We start from the raw sequence: 14,011 nt of genomic DNA on the forward strand, positions 1-14,011 counted from the left end.
AATCCAATCTTTTCGAATTGGGTCACGATTATAATCCTCAAATTCGAATTCAAATTCGAAATAAATAAATAAAAAAGAATCAAGTTTTGCAAATTCAATGTCCGAGAAAGAAAAAGGAAAATAAAGACCTCAAAATTTCACATCAAGAATGACAGATGTCGGGGCGTAAGAAGCAGCTTTAGAGGCTTTTTTAGTTTTCTCAAAGAGAATAAATAAAAGTTAACGCACACATGCACACAAAATTGACACAAAAACTCACACATGCTCAGTAATTCATGCAGGGCAAAACCAAAATGATAGACCTTTAATTTTTTTTTCTGGGGGGTTATCCCCCACACCCTGTCCTTAGTCCCACCTGCAACTGCAGGCAGTAATACTGGCGGGTGGGTGGGCTCTCTTTTTAGTTCTTTCACCTTTTGCTTTCTTCTTTCTTTATTTTAAAAACCCCAGTCTCGGCGGCGACTTGTTGGAGTAGCCATCTGTTCGGTTCATAGAGAGGCGCCATTCCCGCGTAAAGACCAATCCATGGCTACGACCCTACGACCGCCTCCCCTCCGCCTTGCCTAAGCTAACGCTCTTCCCCTGTTTCCATGCATTTTTAACTTTAATCGGCTTTCACTAGTAGAGTAATTGTTGTTCTGTTTATATTCTTTATTTATTATTTGAATATAAACATTATTATTTTTTGGGATACGAGATCCACAAGTATTAAATATTGACAGGTGAACAGTACCGTGGATGATTTTAATAAATTAGAATTTTAAATATTTGACGTTATTCAGGCTTAATTTTTGTGGATTTAGATGCTACTTATTAAGGAGAATCCAATAAAACGTTTGGCCTATTTATTTCTTGTTTTTTTTTATATAAATTTAGATGCTAACAATAATTAATAAACCCTTGGGCATTGATTATAAATAAATTTGAACAACCATATAAATTCAGTACATGCTAAAATGAAAATAAAAATTGAGTACCAAAGTTAGAGGTACTAGAGAGCTACAAATATTATTTGGTTACAGCTTTGCCGTATTAGCCCAAATCTGAAGCCATCTTCAGAAAAGATCCAGTGGCAGTACAGTGAGAGGAAAACGAGAGAGAGGAAAACTCAAGAATCCCAAAGGCAGACACACAAATTATTTGTTTCTCTTTGATATTTTCTTAAGACACAGAGCAGAGGCATACAGCCAAAGAAACAGAGTACCTCTCATTCTCTTGCTCTTTCTTTCATTTCCATCCCAAGGAAAACCATGCCCTTCTTCTTCCTCCATTAACGGTCACTTGTTTTTCTTTTTCTATATTCCTGGCTATCAGCTACATTGGATCTCTCTGATTCTTCTTCTTCTTCTCTTTCTTTTTGCTTTTCTTTTTGGCTCTTTGGCATTACGAAAAGTCACATTCCGTTCCAAGTAAGCCTTGGTATTACCAAAGTAAAATACCCATAAGCATCGTTCGCTCGTTGACATGGCTACCTTGTACATTTGTTTATGAAGTTTGGTTGTTGTTGAATCTGATCTGGGATTTCTATAGTTTGGGGGAAGGGGTTGAAAAGAAGAGAAAGAGGAGGGAATATGTTAACGTGCATAGCTTGTTCAAAGCAGTTACACAATAACAATGGATCTATAGGGCGCCATCAGGATGAAGATACTTTGGAAACTCCTAGGACTAGGCAAACCATCAAGGCCCTCACTTCTCAGGTATTGTGATTACTTGCTATATGAATATAAACATGTAGAAATTTGCACATCCTCTTCTATTCGTTTTCTAAGAAAATGCGGGAATACATGAGTCGCAATATTTGAAGTCATGCTTTGAATCCTATGGCTTTGAGGGGTTCAAGTTTCTTTTTATTTTCTGATGGAAAAATAAGCTGGGAATTGTTTTTTTCTGCTGCGTTGCTTTCCATTTTCTTAGGAAACAAACATAGTACCCCGGAATGCCATGTTCTTAAATATTTTTCCAGTTTGTTTTCGAAACCCTGATTTTGTTCTGTTTTCTAGTTTGTTCTTTTTTCCTTCTTTTTCCCAATAGAGCAAGGCTTTAAGCAACAGTTAACTTTTCTTTTCATATAATTTCCAGATCAAGGACATTGCATTGAAAGCATCAGGAGCTTATAAAAGCTGCAAGCCTTGTTCAGGTTCATCAAACCATGACCGTAAGAACTACGCAGACTCCGATGCTGCCTCCGACTCAGCACGCTTTCAAATCCCTTACCGTAGAAGAGGAAGCTCGAATTCGACCCCCGGAAGTTGGGGCAAAGAGAAGGAATCAAGACTAAAAGGACTTTCCAGTGGTGAAGGTACCCCGGTTTCCGTTAGTGGCCGTACAGGATCGGCAGTGTTTATGGAGGAAGATGAGCCTAAGGAATGGGTTGCACAAGTGGAGCCTGGTGTCTTAATCACTTTTGTCTCATTGCCTGAAGGAGGGAATGATCTGAAACGGATTCGATTCAGGTGCTTTATTTATGTTTTTGGTATACATGATAGTGAAGGTTCTCGTTTGTTTGAATATGATTACCTGATTTTTATTCTTGGTATTGAAATAGAGGCCATAATTGCATTGTCCTCTGTGGTTTGAACTTTTCTTTGTATACCAAATATCAGGTTTTGAAGTGTTGTTCTCGTTTCGTTTTGGAGTTGTCCCCTTGTAGTTTGGATTCATTCTTGGCTCTTGGTTTTGGTATTGAAGGTTTCAATTTGTTGGATTGTCATTGCATGTGGTTACTATGGTGGTGGTGGTGGTGGTAATTGGAGCTGGGACCTTTTGACATTATCCTTTGTCATTTTATGTGTGATTATCACACTAAATTTTCATGTGAGGTTTCATGAGCGAAAATCTATATAGCGTCATTGAAGCGGCCCCATATATGGGTCTCTCTTTATGGATTTGAGCCACTTTGCAAGTTGGCATTATAGCTTCTTTGCATTTCTGGCGAATTATGGAAATAGCATGGGCAATCAGTCCTTTGTTCCTACCAAAATAAGCTCAAGCTGAGCGTATGGTTAAAGCAGTCGATCGGCATGTGATTCGTACTCCTTGGGCAGTTGGCCTTAATCTTGCTATGTGCCTAAGTTAATTTGACGTTGAGGTGACACTTAAGGTCAAGTTCTATGTGATCTTTCTGTAGACTGTTCACTGTAGTGTAACCCTAAAGGAGTAAATAAATGTCTCTTCGCATGTGCTGTAGACTGTTCACTGTAGGTGAATCTAGTGTAATCCTCAAGGATTGAAGTAATGTCTCTTCGATTGTGATGTAGACCCACCTTTTATGTGCTGATTAGGTCGATAAATTGATGGGATATATACTTATGATAAATTATTGTATAGAAACCATCTTTAGACTATATAGCACAAAGAGCATTTTAGGTTTAATATTGTCAGTTGGGAAGTTAAATATCTATGGCTTTGCTCGTCAATCAGCTTCTTTTTCTTCATGGCATTTTGAATGGCAGCCGATGTTCTTAATTATCTTATTAACGGATTCAAGAGTAATCATGTGGCCCTAGGCTTCTCTAGTTCTGTTGAATAAACAACTATCTCTTCAATGGGTTCAAGTTTAATTATCAAAGCACTTGATTTCTGTAACTTTGTTAAGTAACCAATTCCTTTCTGTAGTTTCTTGTTCTTTGCTTGAACTGCTCATCTCCTTTTTCGTTTCTTGTTAAATATCAGTCGTGAGATGTTTAATAAATGGCAAGCTCAGAGGTGGTGGGCAGAGAACTATGACAAGGTCATGGAATTATACAATGTACAACGCTTTAATCGTCAAGCGGTTCCACTTCCAACTCCCCCTGGCTCTGAAGATAAAGTAAGTTTCTTCAGCATGTCCTTTTAACTTTTTAGTTGTTCTTGGTTAAATCCTAGTTCTTGTTTAGTCAAGGGTTCAGCTTCATTCTGTTGACTTTTAAGTGATTTATGAAACTCCGTAACCATGATTTTGGATGATTTATTGGATACTTGCACTATTAGCTCGAAATTAAGAAATCTAGTTAGCTGTATTTACTTACCAAACGTCCAAAACGATGTAATCAGTCACCTTTTTGCCTTGGTTTTTATTTTTCAGCTGACTATAGGTAATATTTTCAGGGTTTCAATCAATATTGTTCTTTTATGCTATAATGCCCACTTTGTGGTTTACTCCTTTAAAAGGAGGACTTTTGCCAGCATCTCACATTTTGTAAAATGACAGGTCCGTAAGTATTTTAGTTTTTAAAAATTAGTGTTTGTCTCTCCCTTTCAGGGATCAATAACTGAATCTGCAAAGGACAGTCCTGTGACTCCACCCCTGAACAAAGAACGCCCTCATAACTTTATCCGGCCAACAGGAATGGGCTATTCGTCATCAGATTCCCTGGATCACCACCCAATGCAATCCCATCAATACTACGACTCAGCTGCTCTTGTTTCAACACCAAAACTCTCCAGCATTAATGGAGCCAAGACTGAGACATCATCGATAGATGGTTCTGTTAGAACTAGTTCATCACGAGAGGCAGATCAGTCTGGAGAGCTCTCCATCAGTAATGCCAGTGACATGGAAACCGAATGGGTTGAACAGGATGAACCAGGGGTTTACATCACTATTAGAGCACTTCCAGGTGGTACTCGGGAGCTTAGACGTGTCCGCTTCAGGTATGCAGTTTGTTTTTCATCTGTCTTGGACATAAAGCTAGCTAACAATTCCGTTAATGTTAATTCAAGCATCATCTCGGAACAATAATAACCATTTTTATTCCTTTGCATGTATGATGCAGCCGAGAAAAGTTTGGAGAAATGCATGCGAGGATGTGGTGGGAAGAAAACCGAGCCAGGATACAAGAACAATACTTGTGAGACATAGCAAAAGCAATTAGGTAGTGCATTTTCAAGTTTATCTCCTTTTTTTTTACCATTGGTATTTAGACAAAATTTGTGTGCCTGAGACACAACTGATCACAAAGCCTACTACATGTATGCACCAACTCTGATGCCCGCCCAATATTCAAGTAATGAAGACGCTAAGAACATAACCTGAGAAAAGGGAAGAAAAATAGAAATAGAGAATATGAGAGAGATTAATCAGAAGGCTTTTCCAAGGTTGGTTGCTTACTGAAGTTTGTGCTAAATTAAGTTGACAATGGCAAGCACCAAAATTCTATAGAGAAAAGATAATTCCCTTCTCTCATATTCTCTTATTCTTTTTCCTTTCTCTGCTTCTCTTCTTTTTAGTGTATTTATTACTTGAAAATTAGGCACTCATCACTCTGCTTAGATTAGATATTAGATATATCCTCAAATAGATATTCTTTTTCTTTGTTTTTTTTTCCAATATTTGATTGGATGCTTTGGGGTTTCACAAATTAAAAGAGATGATTTATTTATTTGGTCCTATTTCTGGCAGAGCTCTACTTTTCATCCAAGAGAACTTATCTCAATTCGCATTTTGCAGTTCTTTCCCCCTTTGATATGGAGTGCTTGATGGGCCTATGATCCACAGCACAACATATTGTGGGCTTCAAAGCCTTTCTTTTTAGGGAAATATATATTTTTAAAATACAACACATGCAAAAAAAAAAAAAAAAACCACTAATGTAAATCATGACTTTTTTTTCTGTAAATTTTATTATTTATTTAAATGGTAACCTACCTAGGTCACTCAACTTGGTCACCTAAATAGTTTTTTTAATTTATTACTGTTGTTACAATAATTTATCATTTTGATCACGTTTTCATTTTCTTAATAACGGAATTTGATGTGACATTATGTACTTTTTAATTCATTTTATTCCACATAAGCACTCGATTGACACCATAAAGAAATGATTGAGATTAAAAATAAAACATCTTGGGATTTTTAACCCAAAATCAAATAAAACAAGGCATTTGAATTTTTAATTAAAAAAACGAAAAAAAGAGTAAATTTAAGTTAAAAAACCTAAAAACTTGTAACACCCTAAACTCGTATCCGTTGTCGGAGTAGGGTTATGGAGTATTACCAATCATCACCAAAACATGTAACATAGCATATATATATTCACAATCTTACAAACACATATACAAAATAATCAACTTCAAGGACATAGATACATTAGTACATGCCAAAATTACAAAAAGAAACGTTGCCAAAATTACAGAAAGAAACGTCACCAACATTGAGTACAAGATTCTTGTAAGATGCCGAGTCCGAGTCTACAATTTATCTAGCTTGCAAACATGGAAACAAATTCACATTTAATAGATTTCATTTACGTAGACAACCTCAAGAACAATCAAATAATATGAACTTATAACTCAACCAAATAAAAATTTCAATTCTTCATTAATGATATCTATAACCAACTCTTTTGATAATTCAAGTAATCTTGTCGTATGATTAATTAGCTACATGGCACCCGGTGCCTAGCGGATAAACCGTAGAGGAGTTTGCGCCCAGCGCTAGTCGGGTTAGCTGACGATTTTGAATGTGAGCCCAACTCTAATTGGATAAACCAACTATATTTGCGCCCAGGGTTAGTCGATTGAATCAACGATGTCAATTACTCATCTGCAAATCCATAATATTATTTCACACGACTCAATATCACAACTTATAGTTTAATAACACTTCCATTCCAAATATCCACTAATCAAACATTAAATTATTCCTTAATGCCATATTCCTTAAACTACCATTCACTTGGATTAACAAATATATTAGGGATGTAATATAAGACATCAAATAATAACTAAATTAATTAATACATTTTAATAAAGTTTGAGTTCGGGGACTACGAACTTACCTTAACAAAACAATCGTAATAAGGAGGCCGATAACTACTCCGTTACTTTAGTCTTTCCACGGTTCATGTCTGGTCGATTTGTTCCTTGATCTATGTTACAATTTCACACAATTAATACTATTCCATCACTTTAATAATACATTTATACAATTAAATCCTCCCATTATTTATTATAAAAGTCATCTCAACATTTTATCACTTGCACAGTCTAGTCACCAACACCAACATAGAATTTAACCACATTCTCTCATTAACATCAACATTTAACTAAATCACATCTTCATTAAATTTCCACAGCTGACCAATAATTTCTAGCCCAAAAGATAGTCTAAAATCAGTCCCTATACTTATCGTGATTTATCCATTTAATCCCTCAATTAGCAAAATTTTTTTATCAATTAATTCTTCAATGCAAAATTTCATAAATACATCTCAAAATTTTAAACTAATCAAGAACCATTCAACAAAAGAAGTCTATTTAATTTCTGAACTTATTTTCTACAATGGCAATTTCCATAAAAATTCCAACTTGGGCAACTTAGTTCATGACTTTAAGGTTCCAAAACTATAAAATTTAAGTAAAAATAATCAAAGCATACCAAAGAATTTGAGCTTCAAACCAAGCAACCATGGCCGAATATCTCATCTCCCTTCATCCTCTCGGCATGCAAAGAAATAAAGCTTCCCACTCTCTTTCTTTTTTCTTTTTTTTTTCTTCCACTAAGTTATTTGTCTCTTTTATTTTATCAAATTCCTATCATTTTATGTTTTATTTATTCTAACCTCATTTTACTAATTGTTTCAATAAACATAATATATATATATATATATATATATATATATATATAAAATCATCATAAACATCCACTATCAAAAGTTTATATAGATAATGGTCTATTTATTAAATAAGTCCTTTAATCTAATCCTACTTTGCAATTTAATATTCATCACAAATTTTTTTTATCACTTATTTAATTTAATCCTTATACTTGACTAAACACTTGCTACTTAAAATTATTATTTTTTTAAAATCCCAATTTATAGAAATGGTCTCGGAAGTTCATTTCTCGATACCCCTGATTTTTAGGTCGTTACAAAACCAAATCACCACTTAAGGTTTGAATTGAAAAATGATTTTAGGGTAATCAAATGGGTGGTTTAGAGGTTAGTTCGATAGTAATGTTGTTGTTGATGGGTCTATTAGTGTTTGGGGTTTGTTTGTAACAATCATTTGATAGCAATGGATGGGAGGAGTAGTCAATCGAATTTGAAACCAAGTAGGGGGAATGGATTTAAAATTTTTACATAATTACATGGAAATTACTAGCCAGCTGGGAGCGATTATGTGGACATTATCTATCATGCCACAGCAACCTCTGTTAGTGAGAAAACAAATGGGTGAAAAGATGATAAATTATTGTAACAATGATGATCAAATTGGAAGTTTTTTTTTATTTAGATGGTCAAAATGAAAGCGCTCAAAAATTTGAGTGACCAACTTGATAGTTTACCCTTATTTATTGCTAAAGAAGCCTTGACACTAATATGTATTGCTTAAATTTTAATTTAATTTACTTGTACCAATTAATTTATTTAAAATTTAAAATTACAAAATTCAGTTGGTAAAGACAGAGGCTTTAAGTTCGTGACCCATCATGTACAATTATATGTACAAGTTTTAGTTTCATCATGTGTAGACTTGATTATGGGTTAGGGCGGAGAAATGCTAAAATTTAGGCCGATTTTTTAGATTCAACTCGAAAAATGTGTTTAAAATTTTGTTCAAGCCTGACCTGGATAAAATATGCTAAACTCAAGCCCAACTCAGCCCGCCCATATTAAATTTTTTATATAAAAACAAATTTAAAAAATATTATACATAAAATACACTCAAAACATTAAAATAAATGTTTCCCAACAAATTGAAAATGCATTAAAAAAGTATTTATACTTATATAACATATAATTGCAAGTTAGCAAGTAAATGCCTCTAAAATAGTAACAAAATTAACAATTAAATAAGAGTTATATAATATTCAAACAATAACAACAAAATAGTAACAATATAATAACAAAATGGCAGCGAAACAACAGCAAGGGAAAAATTAAGCAAATTTAGGTTTGGCCCATTCCAAAAAAAATCTTATCCGATGCATGACCCGTTTAGAAAACAGACTTTATTTTTTGTCCAAGCCCATTATTAGGCCTATATTTTTATTCAAATCCTGTCACTTTTCGAGCGAACGTTCGAGATTGAGCAGGTGGCCCGACTCATGATCAGGTCTAATCATAAGTGGTTGCGATGTGTGAGTTTTAGTCGAGTTAGTTCAATATTAGTTTACTTTAGTCTAGATTGTAGTAGTTCTTAGCCTATTTTTTGTTATAATAGTTTGATTCTACTTTGTGATTATTCAAACAATTCATCCGTACTATAATAATTTGATACTTGTAATTACTTGGACATGTATTTGTATTGTACTTTGATTATATTACATTAGTACCACTTTCAAAAAAAATTACATGTGATATCTAAAAAAACAGTTTTAACATATATTAGTTAAAAGTTTAATATTTAGTGAAATTTATAAAATATAAGTTTTATTATTTATTAGTTAAATATTCAAATATAATAATAAAATTGTAAGTTATTTAATTAAGGAGATTATAATGTTTATATTAATTTCATAAAAGTGAAATTTTATAAACCAACAGATGAAAAAAAAGTAAAACAATTTTTTCCTAATTAATTGAAAATACATAGGAGAAATGTAAATAAATTCATATAATTATTTATCAATTAAGAATAACTAGTAAGTCCAAAATGTGGAAAACTTTACAAGAAATAAAAAGCACAAAAATATTTATATTGCAAATAAACCTCCGCTTTTCTTTTAAATATAAAATTGTGTTACCTATCACTATTTTTACCAGAGGCGAAGTTAGAAAATTTTTGAGGGAGACTAAAATTAAGTTGTATATTTTATGATAATAAAAGTGAAATTTCATCATTTTAATAGTCTATATTTTTATAATTTTAAAAGATTAAATTAATTTTTCTCATTTTGAGGAGGTCAAAGTGTAATTTTACTATATACTAAATTAAAATTTTTAAATTATAAAATAATTAAAAGTAAAATTTCCATTTTAGGGACGAGGCCTGCCAACCTTTGGTTCTACCCTTGATTTTCACTATGCCAATAAAAGCTTATTTTTCATTTTTAAAAAAACGTTGTTTAGTGTATATATATAAAACTAAATACTCATGCATCAAAGTTAAAAAAGAATTGATATAATAAATAAATATGGCTTTAATTGAAATGTATCATATGCAAGTATTTTTATAGATTGTACATCTAAAAAATTTACCATCAAGATTGATTGTTTTGTAAAAATAATGGGTTTTTGGTTACATTACGACAATATTATCAATTACTTAGTAAAAATAAGGGGTTTTGATAGTTTTATAATTAAGGATCAGTTTAGCATTGGTTTTAAGAAGCACTTTTGTAATAAAAAAATACTTTTGAGATAAAATTATTGTTAAATAAGATGCTTTTGAGTTTTTAAAAAATGCTTTTAGGACAAAAAAAAATGTTTTACAAAAGCATTTTTTTTAGGCAAAAGTAAAAGTAGAAAATTTTAATTTTTGCTCAAAAGTGTTTTTTTGGCCCAAAAGTATTTGTGAGAAGTAATGCTAAACTAAGCCTAAGATAGGAGATCGGTTGATGGGTGAGATCAACTCGGTAAAACTTTTAAATATAATTAGACCATGACACATATACCATGTGGGTAAAAAAAATCATATTGATAAATTGAAAATTTAAATGTTGAATTTATATTAGAAAATTGTTTGATAAATTAATAAATATAAGTATTGAATATAATTATATTATTTGATAAAAGTAAACATAAATTTTGAAAGATGATTTTTTAATTTTAATCTTATTTATATAATATTTTATGTTGTTTTGAATAGCTCTAGAGTCTAGATGAAAGATAAATATATTAATTTGAATATTTTATTTTAAAAAATAAATATAATTTATATAATTTTTTAAAATTAAATTAATATTTTGATAAGTAAAAATTATAATGATTTTTAAACACATTTAAATTATTAAATGTTAAAATTTTAATTTTTAAATACAATAAAATTTAAAACTCACACGTTTGAAGTTTAAATTCCATCATAATATTATTTTATTAAAAATATAAAAATATTATAATATTAATATTTATTATTTTTATATGAATTTTTTTATTAATTTGTAATATCAAATCGCTTAAATATAGATATAAAATTAGTACAATAAATTCCGCCAAATTACGATTTTCATTCAAAACCCTAGCTCCAGAAAAACGTCTCTTTTTCTCCTGCCTCTGTTTGCCTCGATTAATTTGTATTCAAAGAACCCTCTTTTACCTTAAAAAAAATCCCTCGTTTATATTCTCAATAGAAAATTTAAATGGGATTACCAAACAGATTGTTTTCCTTAAAAAAAAGAACCGGAAAACTGAGAAAGTGTTTCTTATTATCATACTTTTTTTTTTAATTTAGATGCATTTACCTTGCTGCCTTTCTTCGATTTTGTTGTAGGGATAGATAGGGACCAATTTTAATCAGTCCAACCCAGATTCAAAATCCAGTCCTAAAAGGTTGATTGAATTATTTTCTTGGCTTTGAATTTAGTGGAGAGAGACTGCAGATAAAGGTTTCACGTACTGATCATCACTGTACTACTATTTTACAATAACAGGTCACTGATTTTGATGCATCATAAGTAAGCAACTTACCTTTTACACGCTCACAAAACCCACAGTATGTTCCTCGTTAACCAGGTCTTCTTTTCAGATAGATTTCATGTAGTAGAAAGAGGTACGATTTTGTATAAAATACTAATATGGCTTTTGGAGAATCTCCTGTTTGTTTCCCTTAGCTATAATTTTATCTTAGCTTTGTTTATTGATTTGCACACATTCTTCAATACTTGATATAGGTGCCTCGGTTTTCGAATTCTTAGTTATTTATTATTGTTACTCTGATATTAGTGTTTCCAGTCATATTTATGCATTTGATTGATCTTGTATCCATTGTGTTTGAGATAATGCTGTATCCATTATGATAGAACATTGGGTGCCTAGGTTCCGTGGATCCAACAAAGCTCTCTGAGAATGATGGTCAAGGGATTAAGTTTCATGATATCCTGAACGTGGTTCTTGAATTGGAGGCTCTACTAAAAATGCTCTGCCTGGTAATGCAGTATTGATGCTAGAGAAATTGATCATTTTGTGCCACCGTATAGTAGTCTTTTTTATAGAAAACTACTCATTTAGCTCTTTTTTCCCCCTCACATATAGAAAAAGTTATTTGATTGCATTGGTACTCATCTACTTCTACATGAAGCCTTCAGCTAATCAGTGACTATTACGAGGGGCTTTGAACCTTTTTTTCTGCTACTTAATGGATAGTTCCAGTCAATGCTCTTGAAGTAGCTGGAAGTACAACAGGTCTTGAAGATTCATCTCGGATCGAATATAAAGATGACAATATTTATGTTCAAAACCAACAGGTAAATAGATGTTGTTGACATCTAATCTCTTTTTAGCATTGACTTTTATTTGTCATCCAAATTGAGCCCTTTGGAGCGAAATTCATTATTGCCAGTTATGTGGTGATTCTTCAATTGTCTCACACACCGTGAGTGTCTGTGATTCTGATGTGCTTTGTTGTTTGATTAAATGTTCTGCTAGTGTTTAGTTGTGGAGTTTGATTGTCAGTCATAGTCTCTTTGCTAATTTCATTGTCATTTGACAGGCTGATACATCTAATCCCTGGATTCAGAACCGGAGGGAGCTACCAGGCTTGCAATCTGCTCCATGCTACAATATGCTACGAACACCTCATGGTTATATGCCATCTCACACTGCCCATACTTCCGTTAATGCTGCTGCCTCACAATCTTCTTACATGCAATTCTAAGGCTTGTGCCATAGTGCTCCACAGCCTGCTGCAATGGCAAACCCACATCATCTAGGCCCTGCAATGGGGTGCTAAAGTTGGTCCAGGGGCTCAACTAGGTGCTTACCAACACCCTCAATTGGCTGATTTTTACTGGACTACAAACTTCTGAATGCTGTCTAGCTATAGAAAGTTTAAAGTTTACTTTGTGAAATAACCCGCAATCTTTTTAATTCAATGCATATGTAGTGTTTAATTTCCTCCCATTTAGTCAACTTTTTCTTTTTAATATTTTGAACTAGCCTTCTATGCCGTCCAACCCATCTTAAATTGGATTATGCGATAGAATGAATATATTAACCGTGTATATTGTTTAATCAGTATCTTTGCCTTTTGAAGCTTTTGATTGAGTTTTACAAGTCTAGCTGCTAAAGTGGGTTTGGTTTAGATTTTTGGGATTTGTATGGGGAGATTTGCTGACTAAACATAGCAAACCAGCTCTAGGAACTTATCACCCACTGTGCTCACACTCACTAAAGCTTTCACTCATTGATGTTCATAATTGATTACCGTACCAGGCAGCGGTGGATCCACACATGTGCCCATTGTTATTTTTGAAAAGCTAGCATTGCATCAGATGATCTTTGATGATTTTCTTTTGATGTTAAAAAAACAAAGGGGAAAGCAGGGACTGGGGCATTGTTCCTCGGGATCTTCAACACATCTTCACTTTCTATGTTGTGATGCCTTTCCTTTCTTTTCCTTTGCCATAAATTTCCATCGGCTTGGGATGGTTTGCTGGCCTTACATTGTATTGTTCAGCCATTTAAAGACCAAGCACGAAACCAAGGGATCAACCCCACTTCTCTTTTTTTACTTTCTTCTTTTTTCTCCTGGAGGAATAATCTTTCCTTTACGCTTTATCTGCTACCAATGTTTCTCTTTTTTTCCTTTCATGTGGATTCAGATTCTTATCTTGGCTTGCTTACCATCTTTCCATCTTGTTTTGAGATATAATTTCATGCTTTCTTTAATTTAATTACACCTGCATTCATGACATCACCTAAAACATGTAAGGTCTTGCTTTCCTACTAATTTAAACACGTTCAGACTTAGTGTTGAACCAGCTCATTGATAAATTATCTTTAGGGTTAATATACTATACTTGATTTCTAAATTTATTTATGTGAGTTTGACTTTAATATTTAATTTGGTACCTCCAAATTAAATAGTCCTACGCAGCTCATGGAATGCTTGACACGTGTTTTGATAAGAAAAACATATGTACTTAATT

At 32.7% G+C, this 14,011-nt stretch overlaps 1 protein-coding gene and 1 long non-coding RNA gene across 7 annotated transcripts; both read left to right on the forward strand.

Moving 5' to 3' along the window:
- Window positions 1-331: 331 nt before the first annotated feature.
- Window positions 332-5,368, forward strand: LOC105770135 (protein Brevis radix-like 2). Its single transcript, XM_012591199.2, has 5 exons — window positions 332-1,697; window positions 2,080-2,453; window positions 3,673-3,808; window positions 4,241-4,632; window positions 4,755-5,368. The coding sequence occupies exons 1-5, from the start codon at window positions 1,572-1,574 to the stop codon at window positions 4,831-4,833; spliced, it is 1,107 nt and encodes a 368-aa protein (XP_012446653.1). The 5' UTR covers window positions 332-1,571; the 3' UTR covers window positions 4,834-5,368.
- A 5,723-nt stretch (window positions 5,369-11,091) lies between these two features.
- LOC105771416 (uncharacterized) lies at window positions 11,092-12,987 on the forward strand. Of its 6 annotated transcripts, XR_008196007.1 has the most exons (4): window positions 11,092-11,414; window positions 11,516-11,634; window positions 11,901-12,328; window positions 12,574-12,987. It is a non-coding gene; the product is annotated as an uncharacterized LOC105771416 (long non-coding RNA). The 6 variants fall into 6 exon arrangements; XR_001126495.2 differs by having other exon boundaries at window positions 11,092-12,010; window positions 12,117-12,328; XR_001126496.2 differs by having other exon boundaries at window positions 11,092-11,634; window positions 11,885-12,328.
- The last annotated feature ends 1,024 nt before the right edge of the window (window positions 12,988-14,011 follow it).

Source organism: Gossypium raimondii, chromosome 5 (genome assembly GCF_025698545.1).
Source record: "Gossypium raimondii isolate GPD5lz chromosome 5, ASM2569854v1, whole genome shotgun sequence".
Taxonomy (NCBI): domain Eukaryota; kingdom Viridiplantae; phylum Streptophyta; class Magnoliopsida; order Malvales; family Malvaceae; genus Gossypium; species Gossypium raimondii.

What these genes read in the sequence shown, in the direction of transcription:
- LOC105770135 (XM_012591199.2), top strand. Translation starts at nt 1,572, where the DNA reads ATGTTAACGTGCATAGCTTGTTCAAAGCAGTTACACAATAACAATGGA. An exon ending in CTGAAACGGATTCGATTCAG is followed by an intron (nt 2,454 to 3,672) that starts GTGCTTTATTTA and finishes GTTAAATATCAG; the next exon opens with TCGTGAGATGTTTAATAAAT. An exon ending in CCCCTGGCTCTGAAGATAAA is followed by an intron (nt 3,809 to 4,240) that starts GTAAGTTTCTTC and finishes TCTCCCTTTCAG; the next exon opens with GGATCAATAACTGAATCTGC.